At 42.5% G+C, this 24,021-nt stretch overlaps 1 protein-coding gene across 3 annotated transcripts; it reads right to left on the reverse strand.

Annotated features, from left to right (window-relative positions):
• Nucleotides 1–1,204: 1,204 nt before the first annotated feature.
• MAEL (maelstrom spermatogenic transposon silencer) lies at nt 1,205–21,658 on the reverse strand. Of its 3 annotated transcripts, none has more exons than XM_081328085.1 (12): nt 21,377–21,658; nt 20,083–20,163; nt 18,165–18,255; nt 17,306–17,461; nt 16,853–16,894; nt 16,135–16,262; nt 15,206–15,260; nt 14,979–15,120; nt 8,553–8,615; nt 5,046–5,178; nt 3,095–3,173; nt 1,205–1,789 (listed from the first exon to the last, which is right to left on the reverse strand). In XM_081328085.1, exons 1-12 carry the CDS (start codon nt 21,506–21,508, stop codon nt 1,698–1,700), a joined length of 1,194 nt encoding a protein of 397 aa, XP_081184211.1. In that variant the 5' UTR covers nt 21,509–21,658; the 3' UTR covers nt 1,205–1,697. The 3 variants fall into 3 exon arrangements, with proteins under 3 accessions (XP_081184211.1, XP_081184212.1, XP_081184213.1); XM_081328086.1 differs by lacking the exon at nt 21,377–21,658 and adding an exon at nt 20,600–21,265; XM_081328087.1 differs by lacking the exon at nt 17,306–17,461.
• Between the last annotated feature and the right edge of the window lie 2,363 nt (nt 21,659–24,021).

Raw genomic sequence — 24,021 nt, forward strand, 5'->3', positions numbered from 1 at the left:
AACTCTATGGTACCCTATACCTATACATTAGCTGGGGCTAAAATCATCTCATTTATAATCACACATTTCCTCTCATACATATGCAGGGCAATTTATTTGTATGTTCTTCTACTTATACATAGAGTCAATTTGATGGAGTAGTTAAGTCACCAGCTCAGAAACTGGGAGATCATGAGTTCTAGTCCTTCTCTCCTGGCCCTAGGAAGGAGGCAAGGGCAAACTACTTCTGAAAAACATTCCCAATAAAATTGCAGGCAGTTTATCCAGGCAGTTGCCATGGGTCAAAAATGCCTGTTAAAAGACAAATTTAGAACAATATAATGCATTGGAACTAGAGAGCTGCTCAGAATTTGGTACAAGATGGGGGGCCTAGATAGATATTTTAAATAAATAAACTTATAACGTAAGAGGACTGTGTGAATTTTAAACTATAATAAGTATAATTTGATTTTATAGAATCTTTTTTAAAAGTAGCAATGGAACAAAATGACAAAGTGTAAAATGTGTCAGAATGTTGTGCTTTTACTTGCTAAATAGAAGTAAAGCAATATTTTGGATGGGGGACATAGCAACTGATCCCTTTAGAGCAGGGGTCCCCAACCCCTGGTCTGTAGACTGGTACCAGGCTGCGGCATGCCAGCAACCAGTCTGCACAAACAAAGCCCCATCCGTGGGACACAGGCAGCACACAAAACCACACACTCTCTGGTCTGTGGAAAACCTTTCTCCACAGAACTGGTCCATGGTGCTCAAAAGGTTGGGGATCTCTTGTTTTAGAGGGTTGTTTATAGGCCTATCATGCTCGACATACAAAATAATTCTCTTTTCTGAAACTTCTATTTGAAGAGATCAAATAGAGCTTTAGATGCATACAACAATAATGCAGTTTTCATGCACTTAATGCAGTGTCACTCATAACAATGTACAAGTCAGTTCAGACAATATGAATGCAATATCTGTCTCTCCAACAGTCTAGTCTCCATTTGCTTTCATATTATTTTATGTTATATTTTGCAATTGCCCATTCCTATATGGCACACTTTGGACACCAAAAAATTCAGGCAGAAGATGGTTAGCAAAATAAGAACAGTAGTTTAATATTGGTTTAAGAAAGCTTGATATAACATGGTTTTGATTTATAGGTATCCTGAAAGAAATCCTAAGGAATAAATAGCTTTTATTACCTTGTTATGGCATTTGCAGAATAGCAGAATAACTTCTACTGTTTTACAATTTCTAATTCCTGGGTACTATAAGTGTTTTATAATACACTCAATCAACTGCACAAAATCTAAACAACCATTAGTGGTAATAGTTTTATGAAAAATTATCCTATTACTAAAGAATTCTTACGCTATATAAAGAGCAAAATTAACTTCAGTGGGAAAGCAAAAAAGGTGGCTAATCTTTGTACTCTAAAAAATTTGTAGCAATCAAAGCATTGCTTGAGAAATTAGTCTTACTAATTTAACTTTATTCAGTCTCCTCTAATCTTCATTAAACATTCCTAATCAGAGAAATATTCATCATAGCCTGCCTTATAGCAACTAAAACATGTTACTTTAAGAACAAAATTTTCCTAAATGATTTTTTTCATAAAAATATAACACATATAGCAGATAAATGTAATATGTTTATATTTCCAATGATAATTATAATCACATATATAGAAGCATTGAATGCTTCTAACCGTTGGACTACTTGAAAGTGCTGTCTAGAAACTGTGCAATTCCTCTTCCACTTCTACGGATGGGTTCACGCATCATTTTCACTCCTGAGGGAATTACACCTTAAAAAAATGCACTACTGTCAATATATAAGCTACATTGCTTTACATAGGATTACACAGAATTTACACAAATTTAACACACATACACACTCCATAAACTCACCCATCACAATTTAAAATAAGTATGCCTTGGAAATAAAAAGAATCTCTATTCTACAGAACTTTAGCAGATAAGGAATGGAATATTTTTTTCAAAATGGGAAAATAGGAAAGGTACACTGAAATTGAGTCCAGTTCTTGTGATGATACGGACACAGCCCTTACATTTTCCTGGGAATGGCTTGCCACTGGCTTCTTCCAGAATGAGCTGTGATTTCCTAACTTAGCTATCTGAATTGTGTTGCCAATAGTTTCCTATCCAAGTTCTACCCAAGCCTGACCCACATAATTTCCAAGCCGAGACAAAACTGGCTAAGTGCTCTCTTGAAGCCAAAGATAATATAACCACATTAGGTAACTGAACTTCAAACAGGGTTATATTTAGAATTATTAGAAATTATTGTAACATTTTAATTTGTTCAAGAATAAACAAGCCTAACTGAGGTGCCAGTAAATACAATTGGTCAACAAGACATTTATTTGTGATTGAGTACAGCCTGTCTTCCTTCCCAGCCCCGGGAACGGAGGGGAGAACAGTTTGTCAGATTTCTCCATGGAAAACAGGACAGCATCTGAAAATGCAGCTATTATTATGGCAATCCCAAAGAATTAAGCAGGAAGCGAATGACTTTATTTAACACCTTTTGCCAGAACAATATCATCAGCTAGCTTGAGAAAGGTCAAGGTCACATTTTCTTCCAAAGCAAAAGAAACAGGGACACAGTGGATCAGTGGGTTAGGACACTGAGCTTGTCGATCAGAAGGTCGGCAGTTTGGCAGGTCGAATCCTGAGTGCTGCATAACAGAGTGAATGCCTGTTACTCGTACCAGCTTCTGCCAACCTAGCAGTTCGAAAGCACATAAAAATGCAAGTAGAAAAATAGGGACCACTACGGTGGGAAGGTAACAGTGTTCCGTGCGCCTTTGGTGTCTAGTCATGCCGGCCACATGACCACGGAGTCCTCAGACAAGCGCTGGCTCTTTGGCTTTGAAATGGAGATGAGCACCGGCCCCTAGAGTTGGAAACGACTAGCACGCATGTGCGGGGGAACCTTTACCTTTTTAGTAGATGAAGCTTATTAAGACCAGACATACGTAAGGATATACTTCAATGAGGAGAAATGTTATTGGATTTCAATTAGTATTATTTTTTAAGAGTAGTATGTTATCCTCACATTTGAATTTGCAAAATAAATCTCTACTTACCACTATGGGGTGTGGCACCATGATCCGTATTGAGAGATCTGAAACAGTTATCATTTCCAATGCTCTCAACGTTCCCTTTCTGCAATTCAAACATAAGATCACCTATATAGGTATGCTATGAAGAGACTGAATTTTGCAAGCTTTCCCTTTCCCACCTCATTCATTTGGTCTTCACTGTATTTTTTGCAAAGAAAGGCAAAGTGGATTTAATACTTAAGTGTGCCAACAACCAAAACCATTAAGCTACTTACAAATTTGTATCTTGAAATTCAAATTTTCCAAAACAACTTACGTACTGTACTATTAGTAGTAAAGCATTTTGAAATAATTATTAAAAACAGAAACATAAATAACGTATCTGCAAATACTAAAACTTGGCAAAGAGTCTACAAAAGATATAAACAATATTCATTTGTCCATAGACCATTCTTCCAAAGATGAAAGGTTCAACCAAACATTTTTTACGGTGAACTTCAGTCAAGTGGCAATGTTCTTAATGAGCAATGTTTTCTGCCTTGCTATTTTCCCATGAATCCATTTTACTGAGAATGAAGTGATGACATAAAATTTACCCAAGATAAAAGAGCCTGGAGTTCCCTTGATATTTTTCTGAGATTTTCTGGATACTTTTAAGCAGCACTCATAAAATTATTTTGCAAGATGACTATTCTTAGGAAAACTTGTTATTGACCCAAATCAATTCAAAATGGTATATTATCAAATTAGAGAATATTTACAACCAAACTACCAAGCTCAGAGAACACCAAGAATTCAACAATTTAATCCAGTTACATATAATCTAGTAAAACTATTTTTCAGACTAAGGATTGAGGAAGACCCAGACCTTTAGAAATAGTTTTGTAACTTTTCTATACAATATATACCTTTAAAACTCTACATGACATGGGTCCAGGGTAACTAAGGAGCCTGCCCCACTTGTGCCATTGGAAGAGGCCTGCTGCAGACCTTGTCTGTTAAGGCAGGGGTTCCTAACCTGTGGGGTGTTCATGGCCCCTTGCGCGTCGCCACATAGCAGGCGTTTGTGGCCTCACTCGTGCGAGCGCTCACGGTCCCATTCACGTGAGCAACAAGTGTTCGTACACGCATGTGTTCATCTCCCCCACAAAACCATCCCTTCTTTTCCCCCTCCCTCCCCCACCGCTCCAGGCCACCAATCCTGAAAGGTTGGGAACTCTGTGCTAAGGAACTGAAGGAAGTGGGATGAAGGAGAGGAGTTTTTCGGCCCAAGCAGAACATTCTACCACAAGGGGTGAGAACTCCCCCTCCCTTTTGGTCTTCCAGAAGGGTATCAAAACTTGGCTTCACTGGCTGGCCTCTTGTTCGTTTTAATCTTTTAATTTTTAAACTATTTTTTACTTGTTTCTGTAAGGTATCCTGCCCTAAGTTGCCTTGTAGGGGAGATGTGTGGTACAGACATTTAATAAATAAAAATAAATAAAAAATCAATAAATTTGGTGGAAAACTTCAGATATCTCTATAGAGTTGTAAACCATGTGCTTCTGAAATCTCTGGGTTAACAACTTCACTGTAAATAGGCAAAGGAAATAAAGAGTTATGAGATTCATAAAGGACATAGCTGTCCCAAATTAGTCCTGCTTGTTTAATGAAGTGTTCACACAACTGGCCCTAGTTATTGTTTTAAATGAATTGAACAGGGGAGATATTGGATGATTTTACAAAATAAATGAAAGAACCAAACTTTGATATTATTTGTTCATTAAGACTCCCTTTATGTATTTGTAGGACCCATGCTGATAACTTCCAATGGAAAACGGGAAGGGAAAAAACACTTAGCTGAAGACCTAATGGCATCACTTTAAAGCATAACCCAACAATCATTCTCATTCTTTCTCTCTCTCTCTCACACACACACAATCAAAATAAGCAGTATATCAGAAGAAAGAAAAAACAGTTAAATTAGTAAACTGACCTGGAAGCGTCCAGCATCCAGCACTATCATCTTAGGGTTTGTTGTGTTCTTGCAGTTATTCTCAGTTAGCGGTAAATGAGATGCAGTTAATTGGATTTCATACATATTTGCTAGAGAATTACTGATGCAGTATCTAAATTGAATATCAAAAACCAAATACTGAGACAACCTGTGTAACTGTCATAGCTGAAGAAAAATCCAAATGTAATTAATTCAAGTAATATGACCTGTACCAAGATGGCATCCAACTGGAAGTAAATCTAAGTAATTTTGTCTGACATGGTCTGCAAATTTCTCCACTTAGCCCTGTAGCTGCACCCCAGTGTTCTTCCTATACAAAAGGGTTGAAGTCACCTGAAATAGGGTTGCCAGTCAGCTGAGACACAATAAAGGCAGAAAAATACTGTTGTTTTAACACCCTTACCGCCATAAGTTGGGTATTAATAGTGGATCTAAACTACTACTGATCAAGTTTGTTCTTTGCTGACTGCCAGCAGTGCTCTAGGATTTTTAATCTGCTTCATCACCCTCAAGACTTCTGTAAATCATGGAGAATGGGATCCATGAAAGAAGAGGCTGCATGAGTATGATCCAATCCAAGGTGTTGGCTGCACTCCTATTCCAGGTGATAACCAAGACCTCAGTTGGATCATGCAGCAAACCATCAGGAAATAACCACAGCTTCCTTTGGAACTCATATAGGCCAATCAGTCACTGGGAGCAGGGAACTGAATAGGTATTCCTCCCTAGGTAGTGCAAGAAAATCCCAGTTACTAGGCTGTGATCTGAGCCTGAGAAAGGAGTCACAGAGAAATGGGTCTCATATCTTGGGGTGCAGTGCCCTGAATGCCCTAAAAAATTCTCAGATAAAAATTGCCACTCCCCTATCCTCACCTGGGCTCCCGGCTGATGCCACATCTGAAACCCAACACGACACATTTCCGAAAGGGAAACCCCCCTCCCCCATTTCCAGGCACACCCAGATCTCAATACACGGGCTCAACTGTGTATTATTTAAAGCCACTGCTACATTATGCATTTTTGTATTTCACTGTGCAGTAAAATCTTGCTTTCAGAGACTAAGGGAAAAATGTGCTTGTACAATTCAAATTTACGTAGCTACTTTGATCTGTATCATTCAAGTAGTTCCATTAGAGGGTAATACCACTTGCACCAATTAACATCATTTGTACCATAATATAATTTGCTCATTGAAACTTAACATTAAGAAAACCAAGATCATGGCATCCGGCCCTCTCAATTCCTGGCAAATAGATGGGGAAGAAATGGAGGTAGTGACAGATTTTATTTTCCTGGGCTCCAAGATCACTGCAGACGGGGACTGCACCCAAGAAATTAAAAGACGCTTGCTCCTGGGGAGGAAAGACACAGCAAATATAGACAGCACACTAAAAAGCAGAGACATCACCCTGCCAACAAAAGTGCATATAGTCCAGGCCATGGTCTTCCCAGTTGCAATGTATGGCTGTGAAAGTTAGACCATAAGAAAGGCTGAGCGCCAAAGAATTGAGGCCTTTGAACTATGGTGCTGGAGAAGACTCCTGCGAGTCCCTTGGACTGCAAGGCGATCAAATTGGTGAATCCTAGAGGAAATCAACCTTGACTGCTATTTAGAAGGCCAGATCCTGAAGTTGAAACTCAAATTCTTTGGCCACCTAATGAGAAGGAAGGACTCACTGGAGAAAAGCCTAATGCTGGGAAAGGTTGAGGGCAAGAGAAGAAGGGGACGACAGAGAATGAGGTGGCTGGATGGAGTCACTGAAGCGGCAGGCGTGAGCTTAAATGGACTCCAGAAGATGGTACAGGACAGGAAGGCCTGGAGGAACGTTGTCCATGGGGTTGCGATGGGTCAGACACAACTTCGCAACTAACAAAAACAAATAATTTGCTCAAATAACACAAAGGATTAATTATTAATGAAAATTATACTAATTGTCTGAATTACACATTGGAAAGTAATGGACTTTGTTCGTTGTTTGAGAGTAAAGTCTGAAAAAAACATTTGATATATCCTGAATAGAGGTCCAGGGAATTAAAGTTATATTTTGTTAACTGTTTTTAATTTTGCACTCGCTTTGTCCAGTCTAGCACTAATACATCTGATTTTAACTCTTAAGAAATCTCATGTAGCAGATTTGGCTAAATAGGTGGAGTTTCTGAGTGCTCTATATCTCTGAAGGACACATAAGTTAAATAAGACTTTTTATAACAGTAAGAAATACATTTCATAATATATACTCACACACATTACACTTATATATATATATAAATTCATGAAATATTTAAAAAGAAAGAAAACAATCAGGACATCACAAATTATAGATATATCCTCTTACTTAACGTTTAACATTACTGACAACATAAGCCTAGTAGTTGACTAGCACTTTACACCTGGAAATTTAAGATCAAAAACCTTGGGTAGAATTTAGCAACACAAAGTTCTGTTCACATAACATTTTTGAATCCTCTCTTCCTTCCTGCATCCCCTCAAAATCTGCTCAAGAGATTTGAGAGCAATGACAATTCAAATTCCATCACCAGAAATGAATATTGATTTTAGTTAACTTAAAATATATTCTTTCTTTAACATCATCAACAATACAAAAATAGCAGAACCTTAAGATAATTGCCAATTGTCAGAAAAGTCCACAAATTATTTGGAAAATAGCCTCAGACATCATACAACTGACATTCCATTCCAAAAATAGTTTTTTTTCTTCTTCTATTCAATTGTGTCTAATTGTTAGAAGCTGCATGGAGAAGTCCCTACAGTTTTCTTGGCAAGTTTTTCAGAACCAGTTTGCCATTGTCTCCTTCCTAGGGCTGAATGAATGTGTCTGGCCCAAGGTCACAGTTGTTTTATTATTATTATTTATTGGATTTATATACCGCCCTTCTCCCGAAGGACTCGGGGCGGTGTACAGGGCAATTAAAACACAATGTACAATATACACTATACAAAGTTAAAATAAATTAAGTTAAATTAGCCCTAATAAGTAAAACACATTCTAAAAGTTTAAAAATTAAAAAAAATTAAAATCCCAATCCCTCAGTCTAGGCCGGCAAGCTCAAATAACCACGTTTTCAGGTCACGGCGAAAGGAGCAAAGGTCGGGAGCCATCCGGAGCTCAACAGGGAGTTGGTTCCATAGGGCAGGCGCACCCACAGAGAATGCTCTCCCCCTGGGGGCCGCCAGTCGGTATTCCCTGACCGACGGCACCCTGAGGAGGCCCTCTGTGGGAGCGCACAGGATGGGAGGTTGACGCCGGCAGAAGGTGCTCCCGTAAATAATCTGGACCCATGCCATTTAGGGCTTTATAGGTCATCACCAGCACCTTGAATCTCACCCGGTTTGTGTGTAAAGTAGCCCTAGAAGTCAGTCTTTTAATTTCTCACTTCTTGCCTTAACCATTATACCAAAGAGCTTTTTATGTTTAACCAAAGTGCCAAAGCTTTATACAAAGTAAAATAAAAATGTATACTTACGCAATTTTCTTGCATGTAGCAAGAGCACAGAATACAATATCATTTTTTTCATGCCACTGACACCTAAATATAAGCCATATTTTTATAATGAATCCAGAATTTCAAATACATATTGAAACAATTAAGACAGAATTTAGAATGTTAAAAAAATGAATAATGTTGAGCTAATACATGGGAACCAACGTTAAGTACGGGGGATCTTGCAATTTTCTATTTAAATAGATTTTTAAACATTTTCAAAAGCATCTCAAACGTCTAGGTCTATTTTAGCCAGAAGACTAAAATCAAATCTACTTAGGTTAATCCCAATGTTTTCTGCATCAAAATATAAAACTTGCTAAAAAGGTAAATTTAAAATATACACGTGTACATATTTTACACATACACAATGTCTAAGTATTATAGTTCTATTGAAAAACTAAGTAAAATCACCCCCACAGTAATTATTAGCTGTTCACTCTATATATCGAACTCTTGGCAACTGTTTAGCAGATTAAACATTATACTTCTTGACTATTTTGTTAAATCCCTTAAACCAGTGCTTTCCAAACTTTTTCTTTCATTACCCAAAATCATTATCAGAAAGTCCCATCACACTTCAAAAACTGATTGCAAGTCCTTTCTCGGAGTACTGTACTAACTCTGAACGGTTTCTAAATGAATGCTAACTTGAGGGTAACCTGCATCATTAAAAACAACATTGCTGAATGATCTTTACATCAATTCTACAAATTATCCTTGAGAATTTCATTGATTTTCATCTTAATAAGAATACTTTGGGAGATTTTCTCATTTTAAAGCACGTGGCAAGTCAATTTAAATATGCTTGTTATGAGGCGTAATAGGTTTGTTGCTATCTAAAGAAAAAATATTTTTTACCCAATTTGGGGTAGGTTTCCCAGATTTCAGAAGCACTGCCTCAAAGACGACTTTGTGCTTTTGATCAAGAGAGATTTACGTAATGTACTTAGGTTATTACACGTTTTTATCCAATTCTAGTCACCGAATACAGGTAGTTCTTGGGTTACAACCCTAATTTCTGTCACTAAGCAAAGCAGTTAAACAAAACATCACAAGTGGGCTACTTAATGATAGCAGCCCTGGATGTAGTTGTAAGGATCTAACATTTTTCCTGCCCTAGATGAAATGCCTCTCCACTTCAACTCTTCCACCAACCTATCTCCTCCCCCATCTCTGTCATTTTGATGTACTCACCCAGCATGGATAAGATGGTACACACCATATTCTATCACCTACCTGCTGCTGCTCTTCCCCATCGCTCCCAACTAACCTTTCTCTCCTTTGCCTGTTCTCCACTGCCTCTGACGGCTGTCACAGAGCGGGCAGGGCACCAGATTCATTTCCCCCACACCCCGTCACCTTACCTGCAGGGCTCCTGGTAGGCCTGCCAGACACCAGCAATCTCAGCCTGTCACTGGCCTAGAGGGGGCTCTACATGCTCTGCACAAAATTCTACTGTTGTCCTGCACAAAAGGGGCAGCTATCTAAAGAGTAGCTCTCTGGATCCTGCTGCCCACCTGGACAGGGCTGCAAGTTTTCCATGCCACTTGCTGGCCTGGGTGAGCCTTCCACGGAGTAGGTAGAAGGGAGTGTTTTTGCAAGGAGCAAAGACTGCTGAAGCAGGATAGGTCCACCAGGAGCTGGGCAGTTAGGGAGGCACTGGTGAGGGATACCCTGCAGAGAGCATGGCTGACAGAGGCCCCACGCAGTAGATCTTGAGGCTGGCTGGTGTCAATGAGTCCAACAGAGGACAGGCAAAGCAAAGACAACAACAAACCTAAGCTGGGAACAGAGAGGATGGCAGCAGATAGAGGGCAACAGCAGAAGACAGTGGCTTTTTCATCTCAGTTGTACTGTGTAGGGTAGCCAAAGACAGAAATATGGGGAGGGGGAGGAATCAGTCGGAGGGTGGAACTGAAGTGGGCAGAGAAGAAGGAAATGAATGTGGGGTTCTGCAACGATCATAAATGCACATGGTGGCAAAACAATTAACACATATCAGCGTGGTATCTTTGGGAATCTTAACCACCAAGCATTAAATTTACCGTATATACTTGAGTATAAGCCGAATTTTTCAGCCCACTTTTTGGGCTGAAAAACTCCACTTCGGCTTATACTCCAGTCAACAAAAAAAAAGAACTGTCCGTTCGTTCGGAACAGGCTGCTGAGAGAAGCTGCCTCGCCTGCTGCGCCCCCAACAACCGCCGCTGCCGCTTTCCCCCCCCATCGCTCACCCGCTGCCCCCGAAAATGCCGCTGCCGCTTTCCCCCCCATCGCTCACCCGCTGCCCCCGAAAATGCCGCTGCCGCTTTCCCCCCCCCATCGCTCACCCGCTGCCCCCGAAAATGCCGCTGCCGCTTCCCCCCCCCCATCGCTCACCCGCTGCCCCCGAAAATGCCGCTGCCGCTTTCCCCCCCCATCGCTCACCCGTGCTTTCCCCCCCATCGCTCACCCGTGCTTTCCCCCCCCATCGCTCACCCGTGCTTTCTCTCCCCATCGCTCACCCGTGCTTTCCCCCCCCATCGCTCACCCGTGCTTTCTCTCCCCATCGCTCACCCGTGCCGCCCCGAAAATGCCGCTGCCGCTCGCCCGCTTGCTCGCTTCCTCGCCCGGGGACCAGCACCAGCCAGCCAGCCCGCCGGCGAGAAGCCCGGCCCGGAGGTGAGGGGAGGGAGCGGAGTCGCTCACCCGTGCTTTCCCCCCCCCATCGCTCACCCGTGCTTTCTCTCCCCATCGCTCACCCGTGCTTTCCCCCCCCATCGCTCACCCGTGCTTTCTCTCCCCATCGCTCACCCGTGCCGCCCCGAAAATGCCGCTGCCGCTCGCCCGCTTGCTCGCTTCCTCGCCCGGGGACCAGCACCAGCCAGCCAGCCCGCCGGCGAGAAGCCCGGCCCGGAGGTGAGGGGAGGGAGCGGAGTCGCTCACCCGTGCTTTCCCCCCCCCATCGCTCACCCGTGCTTTCTCTCCCCATCAAAGATTCTTGGAAGTAATGGTTGGAAAAGTTTGCAAGTCTTTGGGAAAGTTCAAGAAGTGAAAGGAATACCCTCCTCTTGAAAGACCAGATAAGGCAGACAGGGAGATGAAGAGTTCAACCGAGTTTCCTCTTTTGTTCAGGCATCTGCACCCGCTGCTTTTAAACTCGCCTGGCGCTGCAACGGCACCCGTTTCCCCCGGCGAGTTTTCCCTACCTGGCCCCTGCAGAATCGCGGCGGCGCCCCCGGAGAAGCCTACCCCGAGGCTGCGGCCGATTTTTCCTTCTCCTAGACTCTGCCGCCCAGAGCGTTGTTTCTCCCCCTCATGCGTGCATGGGATGAGGCGAGAAACCAACAGCCTGCGTCCGTCTCTCTTTATGTATATTTCTGTATATATCTTATCTCGGGATCTAGACCTTTCGAAGGAGAAGGGGCGGCTGGAGTTCGTGAGTTGCTGTGGGACCCAAGGGTTGGGGGAAGAGAGATGGGAGGGAAAAGGGGAGAAACCTGCCGCTGGCTAGTTCTTTGTCTGATCGGGGAGCCTGAACAAAAGAGGAAACTCGGTTGAACTCTTCATCTCCCTGTCTGCCTTATCTGGCTTTTTGAAACGCACCACCGGCTGCTCCGTCCAGAAGCCCAGATTCGGGAGGGCTGCTTGGCTTCCACTTGAGCCCATCTATGTCCGCGGGCCCCCCCCCCACTACCCCTAGACCTCCGCCGCCGGCGGAGGCTGGATCCGCGCTCCGCAGCGGCAGGGCGCGGATCCAGCAGAAAGAAGCAGGCAGGCAAGGCACGGAGATCCGGAGACCTGCTGATGATTGGGGAGGTTTGGGCACCTCCCCAAACCTCAGCAGGTCTTCGGATCTCCGTGCCTTGCCTGCCTGCTTCTTTCTGCTGGATCCGCGCCCTGCCGCCGGCAGAGGCTTGTGGAGCACGGATCCAGCCTCCGCCGGCATGCAGGCAAATCCTGCTAAAGGGCTTTCCCCCCCCCCCACACTGGATCCGCGCTCCGCAAGCCTCTGCCGGCGGCAGGGCGCGGATCCAGCAGAAAGAAGCAGGCAGGCAAGGCACGGAGATCCGAAGACCTGCCGAGGTTTGGGGAGGTGCCCAAACCTCCCCAATCATCAGCAGGTCTCCGGATCTCCGTGCCTTGCCTGCCTGCTTCTTTCTGCTGGATCCGCGCCCTGCCGCTGCGGAGCGCGGATCCAGCCTCCGCCGGCGGCGGAGGTCTAGGGGTAGTGGGGGGGGGCCCGCGGACATAGATGGGCTCAAGTGGAAGCCAAGCAGCCCTCCCGAATCTGGGCTTCTGGACGGAGCAGCCGGTGGTGCGTTTCAAAAAGCCAGATAAGGCAGACAGGGAGATGAAGAGTTCAACCGAGTTTCCTCTTTTGTTCAGGCTCCCCGATCAGACAAAGAACTAGCCAGCGGCAGGTTTCTCCCCTTTTCCCTCCCATCTCTCTTCCCCCAACCCTTGGGTCCCACAGCAACTCACGAACTCCAGCCGCCCCTTCTCCTTCGAAAGGTCTAGATCCCGAGATAAGATATATACAGAAATATACATAAAGAGAGACGGACGCAGGCTGTTGGTTTCTCGCCTCATCCCATGCACGCACGAGGGGGAGAAACAACGCTCTGGGCGGCAGAGTCTAGGAGAAGGAAAAATCGGCCGCAGCCTCGGGGTAGGCTTCTCCGGGGGCGCCGCCGCGATTCTGCAGGGGCCAGGTAGGGAAAACTCGCCGGGGAAAACGGGTGCCGTTGCAGCGCCAGGCGAGTTTAAAAGCAGCGGGTGCAGATGCCTGAACAAAAGAGGAAACTCGGTTGAACTCTTCATCTCCCTGTCTGCCTTATCTGGTCTTTCAAGAGGAGGGTATTCCTTTCACTTCTTGAACTTTCCCAAAGACTTGCAAACTTTTCCAACCATTACTTCCAAGAATCTTTGATGGGGAGAGAAAGCACGGGTGAGCGATGGGGGGGGGGAAAGCACGGGTGAGCGACTCCGCTCCCTCCCCTCACCTCCGGGCCGGGCTTCTCGCCGGCGGGCTGGCTGGCTGGTGCTGGTCCCCGGGCGAGGAAGCGAGCAAGCGGGCGAGCGGCAGCGGCATTTTCGGGGCGGCACGGGTGAGCGATGGGGAGAGAAAGCACGGGTGAGCGATGGGGGGGGAAAGCACGGGTGAGCGATGGGGAGAGAAAGCACGGGTGAGCGATGGGGGGGGGAAAGCACGGGTGAGCGACTCCGCTCCCTCCCCTCACCTCCGGGCCGGGCTTCTCGCCGGCGGGCTGGCTGGCTGGTGCTGGTCCCCGGGCGAGGAAGCGAGCAAGCGGGCGAGCGGCAGCGGCATTTTCGGGGCGGCACGGGTGAGCGATGGGGAGAGAAAGCACGGGTGAGCGATGGGGGGGGAAAGCACGGGTGAGCGATGGGGAGAGAAAGCACGGGTGAGCGATGGGGGGGGAAAGCACGGGTGAGCGATGGGGGGGGAAAGCACGGGTGAGCGATGGGGGGGGAAAGCACGGGTGAGCGATGGGGGGGGAAAGCACGGGTGAGCGATGGGGGGGGAAAGCACGGGTGAGCGATGGGGAGAGAAAGCACGGGTGAGCGAAAGAAGCAGGCAGGCAAGGCACGGAGATCCGGAGACCTGCTGACGTTTGGGGAGGTTTGGGGAGGTGCGCGCGCACCTCCCCAAATCTCCCCAAACTTCGGCAGGTCTCCGGACGGCGGCGGCTTGGGAGAGGTGCGCGCGATCCTGGAAGCACCGAAGCCTCGGCCGCGCGCAAGTCCTCGGTAAGTTCCGGGCGGTCACTTGCTTCGCGTCTCCTGAGGGAAGGGGGGGCGACTGGAGCGGGCGTGTTTCCTCGCCTGCTGGGCGCCGCGATTTGCCCAGGGAACGCGCGGGCCCCGAATGGCAGCGTGGAACGAGGAAGCGGACAGCCAGGGCTTCCCCGAGAGCCGCGGCCACACAGGGTATTCCTGTGTATTCAGGCTTGCAAAATGGCGGATCGAGCCTCTGCTGGCGGCGGAGGCTTGCAGAACGGCGGATCGGCTTATACTCGAGTCACGAACTTTTTCCAGTTTTTGGGGGTGAAAATGGGGGTCTCGGCTTATACTCGAGTCGGCTTATACTCAAGTATATACGGTAATTACTTGAAGATTTCCCCCCCCTCCCTGGTCATAGGAATAATGCATCCCTTTATAATTTTAAAAGTACTCTATTCCCCTGCTAATGGTCTTGTATGTTCTGAGAGTTTCAAGATACAAACTGAAATAATTATTTCTATGAACATTATGCAGTAAGGTAAAGAATCATCAAAACCATATTAAGGTGTAATTTGGGGGGGGAAAATTATTTAGAGTAGATAAAGCACTGCAACAGAGATGTGCAAATTTATGGCTTTTTCAGAATGTGAAAAGAAAAAGGGAGCAGATTAGAAAATATACCTAGTATTTCCTGAGTAATCCCACATGGAGGCATCCAGTGTGTTACACACCCAAGTTTTAGAAGGTTCTTTTTGAAGTTTCTGATAATACAGTTCCACAACAAGATCCTCCACATTTAAAAGCTTTAGATGATTGACTGCGCCTATTAAGAAAATAAGTTTTAACATCAAGAATATTAAGATATGTGTAACGGTATTTTCTCTATTATAAAGGTAGCAGTTTCTTACCCGTTTCTTTAGCCATATATTTTAGGCACCAGTTAACTCTGAAGACATCATCAGACTACAAAAATAAAAATTTGGAATTAAACATCTATTTACATAGATACTGAAGAGAAACAGAAGAACTTGCTTTCTCATGAAATGTCTTAAATCTATTATGGCTGCAATTTACTTAATTAGATCACCTTCACATTAAGATTAGCTAAAATGTTGTTTGATGCATTCTGTACATATGGATCAACAGCCCCTAAATCTCCAAACAAGAAATACAAATAATTATGTACAATATAGAAATAGAAATCTATAAAGTACCAATGTATTACAAAAACTAAATATTCAAAACCATGGAATAAGTTCTTACAATGATTGCCTTCCCATGCCTTTGTCAACTAATTTTTAACAAGATTTAATTATTGTTGCCTCTTTGAATTTTTTTATAATTTTAAAATTTTAACTTAATATTTCAATTTTTATAGTGTTCTATATTTTGATACTTTATTGTATACTGCCCAGAGTCCCTCTTTGAGGAAGATGGACAGTTCAGAAATGTAAAATATAAACAGACAGGCAGACAGTTGGATAGATAGTACATGAACTTAAATGGAAATGATTTTGATACCTATGTGAATCTTTTAATAGCGGGTCAAATGTTGGACATGTAGTGCTCAAAATTTGCCCTTGGTTTACATAAAGTTAGCAAGGCTTAGAATACTTTAATAATGGTAGAAGCATCAGACACCTATTTACTCTTAAATGTTTGAGGAACAAAACAGCCAAGAACTTTTTTAACTCTGAAAGCTCAGATTAGATGAGTTGAACAAATGCCTTTTAATTAATTAATGTAAGCAAAAGGCTTTATCCCTGTGGATGAAATCCTCTATGTGAAAACATATTTGGATGGACTTCTCAGAAATTTGAATGTCAAGTCAATGTACCTTACAATATACAGATGGCCAGTTGCCCCTTTGTGGTTTGATGAATGCATATAGGTCATGCAACACAACTGAGTAACTTGCAGTTGCAATATCAAATCCAGATATTGGAATTTTATGAGTAGCATCACCTAAAGGAACATTTGAAATATTTTAAGATGCAAAGTATCATTCATACATATTCTAATCCTAAGTATATTTATAGATTGTAAGATCTATATATCAGCTCTATGACCAAAGCTCAAATATCTTAATGATTTGATTTTTATTAAAATATTCAATAAGAACAAAACTAGTCTCATAGACAAGTAAATGTTTGTCATAAACATACAATACAATGTCCCTATATAAGGCATCTTTTTGAAATAACACCTTTTTGAACTTTGCTATATTATTGATTTAAAGTACTACCCATAAACAGTTTGCTTTATCATTCAGGGGAAATTCTAGCTTGAATTTTACCAAAAAATGTAATATTTAATGTTCAATCAATTCTTTAGATCAGATAATACAAGTGCCACAATGAGAGCTAAAAAAAAACTAAATGAAAGCTTTAAAAAAGGTATATAATTGTAAGGTTGCTGACATTTCCTAACAATGGCATGCTACACTGAAATGTTCCAGAAAAGCTGATACAATACCCAACTGCGGAAAAAAATGAGTAAAAATTTGTTCAAATTTCTTGACTAATTCTTTGTTTCAGCTTTTGTGTAATACTCACCTGCAGCCTGGCAATGAAACCGAAAACCTCGTGGTACTTCTCCTGCAGAGCACCAAAATCAAACAAAATACATTAACTTTGTAGGATAGCTAAATTCTTACTCAAATACCTATAATTTACTGTCAACTTCTTATGGTCACTGAATGAGAATTACCTGTACTTCTCTAGCAAGACATTAGCCAGATTTTAAGAAATTAAAAAAAAAAAGATCATAGGAAGTTTGCACTGACAAAACACTTTTTTTCCTGGAGATATAATGATCAATTAATCACAATAATATTGTCAGAGTTTTGGCCATTACAATTTTTATTTTTTCAGTATGCAGGAGTTACCAAACCAGATTGCTTGAACAATCCGAAACCTATTTCTTTTAGAATAGAACTGAATCTCTATGCCCCTTCTACTTTCAGATGAACCAGAACAAATTCATTCTCCCCTTTTTCCAACACTCACCAGGATTTATAAAATGATGCAATTCTGTAATTATGCCATCCTTAAGTGAATATTTGATACATCCAATTTCACAAGGGAGGAAACGCTGACTACAGTGAGGGGGCAACACTCCATGACTGAAGATATTCAGAAAGTAAAACGGAGTTTCGAACACAACTGAAAAAATGATTTGAATCAAATTAGCAATATATTTTATGTGATATATATATTGCTTCTAGATGATATGGGAGGGAGAAAAATCTAATAACAATAAATAAAATTTTAACAAAATATTTCAGAATGTTTAAAATTAGGATTCTAGAAAACTGAATGTCTGCATTTCATTGACTAAAATCTTGGTTGATTGGCCTAACTATTCAAGTTTCATTTCATATTGTTTCTCAATCTATGCTCTTTTATTAAAATTCTTGAAACATTTAAATGTTAAAACAAAACAATACAAAACCACAAATAACATGAAATGATTTATAATTAAAAATAGTTCATGGAATTAATCTGTCAACTCATGAAATAAGGATTAAGCAGTTACCAATCAATGTAAACAAAAACACAAGGTCAAAATAACTTATTTCAATACTAATTACCATTTGTTCCAACTCATTTAGTAGTGATTATCCCATCAGCTCAATAGCTTTACTTGACTTATCCTATAATCAGGCCCTTTTCATTCTTTGCATGCTGCTACATTTCTTGGACACTATTAAGGCCTTACTTTATATAAATTTCATTTTTATAATTTTCCCTACTGTTTCCTTGGGACCTCTCCTGAAACATATATCATCGCCTGACTCCTACCCCATTCACAGAACATTTAGACTAAACTGCTCAAGAGATGGCTTGTCTTTATGCTATACTTTACCTTGTTCATACTTAAATGGGCTTGTACGGTTTGTAACAGGAATCGTATCCTGACTTTGAGTAGGAAACGGTACTGGGACTTCTCTAGGTAGCTAAAAAAAAAATTGTTCATTCAATATTTACCAAATCAAGAAAAAACGTATCTAGAATGTTCCCTTCTAGGTACAATGCTGTTTGATTTGACAATATACATAGAAACCTGTGAATGAGCTTATGCCATGATACATACCATACAGAACTCAATTTATGAACATTTGTTCAGTGACGATTCTAATTTATGATAGCAGCAAATGAAAGGATGTACGACCTCTGCCTGAAGTTACAGCTGCTGTAACACCCTCAGTCATATGAGCAAAATTCAGGTATTTGGCAATTCATCCATCCTTATGACAGACTGCAGACTGTCTATCTTCCTCCATCCCATCTTGGGCCTTGTTTGGGCATTTTATTTTCTCTGTACAATTCCTTCAGGAAGCAGCTGATCCATTGTGTAGTCTTCCTGCACTGAGGCTGTTTGACTCCACCATCGCATAACTCGGTGCCGTTTTGGGAAATTCAGGAGATTGACTTTGGAATGGAGAGCTGGCTGCTCCATCCCTTGGCTTCCCTATGTAGTACAGAGGTCATGGGGCACAGTCCTGAAATGGGCACCATTTAGGAGTAGTCCTAATTCATTGCAGCTAGACCCAGCAAGGTGAGACAGACCCAAGGCCTGTGGGGACTCAATGGGGAAACAAATCAGACCCAGGGTAAGCAAAACATGGGGTGTCTCAGGGGGTGGGTGAGGCCCTAGGCCTCATATGAGTCAAGAAGGTACTGCAATGGGATATTGAGTTAAGCCTCTTCCACCAGAGGCACCACATGCTCCTTTTAGCAGCCCACATATTCGCCTAATGAGCATAAGGAGAGCAGGAACTGGAGTCGTTAAGTGATCACATGGCCACCTGACTTAACAACCATCACAACTTGTGACTGTTAACAGGCAGGCTCTGTTATGGTCATAAGTCAAGAACTACTGATATATGGGATTGTCATTTATGTAAACGTGTAGCTTTCTACATGTATACAGTATGTAAATGGAATAATAGCAGCATTATTGAATTTATTATGTGTATATCCGTTTATAATATTTTCATGCAAACACAGCAGGGCTGACACTATCAAGAATGCTGGGCAGCTCACTAAAATAAATTAAGTTTCTAGAAACATTGCTTTAAGCTACACATACATCCATGTTATCAGAATAGGAGCCATGCCATTTGCCTTTCCTCAGTTGAGCAAAAAAAAGTCTTTAGGAATGGGAGGACAGTAATACCTCTACTTTTACATTTTTCCTTCTATTCTTGTAATTCTGAATATCCTCGCAGGACCTAGAAGTAATTATAACACATATTTCCAAACATTGCTAGAAACCTTGCTATTGAAACTTCCCTTCTATTTTTAATAGAGTAGCAAGGAAAAAAATTCAATGTATAAATATGACATTAAGGCTCTAATAATGGGGAAAGTGGAAAGAAAATTATAAGCAGCAAGGTGGATAGACTCCATTACAGTGGCAACAGGTGCATTATTTGGGAGACTTGAAAAAAAGGTTATGGATAAATTATCATAGAAAAAATTATATGGTTATCAGGCATCAAAAACAATTTGATAGCACATAATCATAGGCTGCTAAACAACCACTGTAGCTATCTTCATTTTTTTTTATAAAACTCAATCTACTGAGATGAACCTAGACTAATCTGCTCTCCATTACAAACATGGGGAAAAATGCAGAATCCATCCAACAAGAACCTTCACTCTGTACCTTTCTCTACATACCTACAGATAAATTTTATTATTTATTCTCCAATTTAAACTCAATTGTGCTTGAAAGTAAGCATATTTACAGGCTTTAAATATTTCATTCTTCTATTTACCTTTTCTGCTACTTCTGACTTGGTAGCTTTCCACTGACGAGCCATTTCTGCATACTTTTCTTTTTGCTCTTTATTAAGCATCTTAGGAGTAAAAAAACAATTAAAAAAAGCCTTGAATTCTCTCTCAATGATGTTTTCTGCCAAATCATCCACTGACTTAATCCAACAGGTTTTGGGCAGTACTGATTTGGGAAAGTCAAACGTGCCTAACGTTCACCCTAGTCAAATGTTAGATTTAAGTTCAGTTACTTCCATATGGTGCTCTTTCCCAAGTGTTATGTAATAGATCAACGCACCTTACTCTGAATAAATAGTGTCAGTGAAAGGCTGAAACATCATTCTAACAATAATTATTTTAAAAGTAATATATCTTGTTTCTACATCCAAAAACTGAGGTAGGAAACAATTTATGTACTGTAGTGCTGCCTAGAAAACAGGCATGAAAGGCGTTTGGATGATTAGGCATGAAAGGCGTTTGGATGATTATGGGCAGCCTCACCTTTTCAACCCAACTCACCTCTCAGGATAGTTCCTTTGGGGAAAATAGGAACAGGAACAGGGAGGAGTATTAGGTTTGTTTGCTGCCTTGAGCTTCAGCTAAAATAGTGAAGGTAGGATAAAAATCTAACAAACTAAAATTCTATTTTAGAATAGTGAAATTGCTACTGCTGACATTTAAGGATTCTAGCAACGCAGGTATAGTTGGAAAGCGAATCTTGCTTAGGTCAGAAAACAAATTTGCCAATCCCATCAGTATGGCTAAATAGCGGTTATTACAGCGCTTGGGAAAGTTTACTCAGATCAATTCCGTTGGAAAGAGTTTAAGCAGGTGTTCACGTTTTGCAGCTTTCCTCAGCAAGGTTCGGAAAGCAGTAAAGAACAAAAAACGTCTTAAATTTAGGAAGAAGCCTTTTTTTTCTTTTAAGCAGTGAGCACGAAGCCCCATTTCTGAAAGACCTGTAACTATGGCTACCAGATCTCAGCTGCAAAAAAAATCTAAAAAAGAAACCGACATAACCACCGGCCTGATTTTCGCCCTCCAGATCCGACGGCTTTATTACTTCTTAACTCTGCGACCTTCCCTTGCCTCACTTCAAAGCGGCTTCTAGCGTTACGCAAAGAATCTCGTAGCGGCGACATTTAAGCTTTTTCCTTGCATTATATATATACTAGGAACGGTCGGACTACGTTATGAGACGCTACAAATAACGAGTAAGGAAATAGCAGGTCTTTTCAAGTCGAAGGGCTGGCCCATTCCCAGGACACTCCCTTCGGGTCGCCGGGGCTCCCTCACCGCCCAGGCATCGGAGCAATACGGGATGGCGTCAGCGACGCTAGCCACAGTCAGGCCCTGCCGCCTCAGTTCCGGCAGCTTCTCCAGCACGAAGAAATAATAAGCGTTCCGCGCTCCTCTACGGCCCGCCATTTTTCCCCAGCACGCCTGTGGAGAAATTGGCGGGTAAAGAGAGGGGCGGCTCGCCTTTTTAAGGGAAGAAAGGGCCAATCCTGTTCCGCCTTTCTGCGTCCGAGGCAGCAGGTGGCTAACGAGAAATAAAAAAGCGGGGCCGAAGGAGTTCATCGGTCACCTGAACGCGGTCGGGAATGATTTTTGCTGTCTTCTTTCCAGGGTCTTTCAAACACCCCCCAACCCACGCCTTCACCCGCACCCAAAGGGCCGTCGTTTAAGGCTTTCGTATCTGGGCTGCAAAAGTCGGGTCGATCGCTAGGTGGCGGGAAAGAGTTTTTGAGTTCTGTCCCAATGCCTAGCTAGGGGTGTTGGAGAAAAAAACGGTTATTTGTTTGGTTTTCCCAAAAAGGGGTGAGAAAGCAACCGTGGTGAACAGACTGCTCGGTATTTTAAAATCAAAGCAAAAAAGAGTACCTCAGTCTGTTCAAATGTTTGTTTTTCTCTTCTTGCTAGAACAAACAACATAATGTTACCTTTGGAGAGTAAAGCCCCACTCCCACTCTCGTTAATACTTTGGTGGAAGAAGACTAAAGTTAACAGTATGGTAACGGATCTAATAATTAGAATTAGATCTGATAGACACAGCGCCTGAAGGACTATGGACAGAGGTTCGCAACATTGTAGAACAGGTAGCAACCCAAACCATTCCCAAAGAAAAAGAAATGCAAGAAAGCGAAATGGCTGTCTGAGGAAGCTTTGCAAATAGCTGAGGAAAGGAAGGAAGCGAAAGGCAAGGGAGAAAAAGAAAGATACACCCAATTGAATGCAGAATTCCAGAGAATAGCTAGAAGAGATAAGAATGCCTTCTTAAATGAACAGTGCAAAGGAATAGAAGGAAACAATAGAATAGGGAGGACCAGAGATCTTTTCAAGAAAATTGGAGAGATGAGGGGAATGTTTAATGTAAAAATGGGCATAATAAAGGACCAAAATGGCAGGGACATTTCAGAGGCAGAAGAGATGGCAAAATTACACAGAAGAACTATACAAGAATGAGCTTAACATCCCTGATAATCACAGTGAGGTGGTCACTGACCTCGAGCCAGACATCCTAGAATGTGAAGTGAAGTGGGCCTTAGAAAAGCTGAGCAACAACAAAGCTAGTGGAGGTGACAGTATTCCAGCTGAGCTATTCAAAATCTTAATAGCTGACGCAGTAAAAGTGCTACACTCAATTTGCCAGCAAATTTGGAAAACTCAACAGTGGCCACAGGATTGGAAAAGATCAGTTTACATTCCAGTGCCAAAGAATGTTCAAACTATCGCACCATTGATCTCTAGGAACTAGAGATCAAATTGCCAATATATGCTGGATCATGGAGAAAGCTAGAGAGTTCCAGAAAAACATCTACTTCTGCTTCATTGACTATGCTAAAGCCTTTGATTGTGTGGATTATAACAAACTGGCAAGTTCTTAAAGAGATGGGCGTACCAGACCATCTTAATTGTCTCTTGAGAAACCTATATGTGGACCAAGAAGCAACAGTGAGAACTGGACACGGAACCACTGATTGGTTTAAAATTGGGAAAGGAGTCCGGCAAGGCTGTATACTGTTGCCCTGCCTATTTAACTTATATGCAGAGCACATCATGAGAAAGGCAGGGCTAGATGAATCCAAAGTTGGAATTAAGATTGCTGGAAGAAATATCAACAACCTAAGATATGCAGATGATACCACTCTAATGGCAGAAAGTGAAGAAGAACTAAAGAGCCTCTTGTTGCAGGTGAAGAAGGAAAGTGCAAAAGTTGGGTTGAAACTTAACATTAAGAAAACCAAGATCATGGCATCTGGCCCTCTCAATTCCTGGCAAATAGATGGGGGAGAAATGGAGGTAGTGACAGATTTTATTTTCCTGGGCTCCAAGATCACTGCAGATGGGGACTGTAGCCAAGAAATTAAAAGACATGGCAAATCTAGACAGCATACTAAAAAGTAGAGTGATCACCCTGTCAACAAAAGTGCGTTTAGTCAAGACTGTGGTCTTCCCAGTTGCAATGTATGGCAGTGAAAGTTGGACCATTAAAAAGGCTGAGCGCCAAAGAATTGAGGCCTTTGAACTATGGTGCTGGAGAAGTCCCTTGGACTGCAAGGAGATCAAACTGGTCAGTCCTAGAGGAGATCAACCCTGACTGCTCTTTAGAAGGCCAGATCCTGAAGCTAAAACTCAAATACTTTGGCCACCTAATGAGAAGGAAGGACTCACTGGAGAAGAGTCCAATGCTGGGAAAGATTGAGGGCAATAGAAGAAGGGGACGACAGAGAATGAGGTGGCTGGATGGAGTCACTGAAGCAGTAGGTGTGAGCTTAAATGGACTCCAGAAGATGGTAGAGGACAGGAAGGCCTGGAAGAACATTGTCCCTAGGGTCGCGATGGATCGGACATGACTTCGTAGCTAACAACAACAACAACAGATCTAAACCAAAAACTCACTTCTGCAATTTTTTATCTTACTGAAGGAATCAACATAG

Source organism: Vipera berus (genome assembly GCF_964194415.1).
Source record: "Vipera berus genome assembly, chromosome: 4".
Lineage (NCBI taxonomy): Eukaryota > Metazoa > Chordata > Lepidosauria > Squamata > Viperidae > Vipera > Vipera berus.

Excerpts from the sequence above, each read along its gene's own strand:
- MAEL (XM_081328085.1), bottom strand. The coding sequence starts at position 21,508 with ATGGCGGGCCGTAGAGGAGCGCGGAACGCTTATTATTTCTTCGTGCTG. Across the intron at positions 8,616-14,978 it reads GATTACTCAGGAAATACTAG|GTGTCAGTGGCATGAAAAAA; the intron begins GTATATTTTCTA and ends GCTTATATTTAG. Across the intron at positions 1,790-3,094 it reads TGGTGCCACACCCCATAGTG|GTGTAATTCCCTCAGGAGTG; the intron begins GTAAGTAGAGAT and ends CATTTTTTTAAG.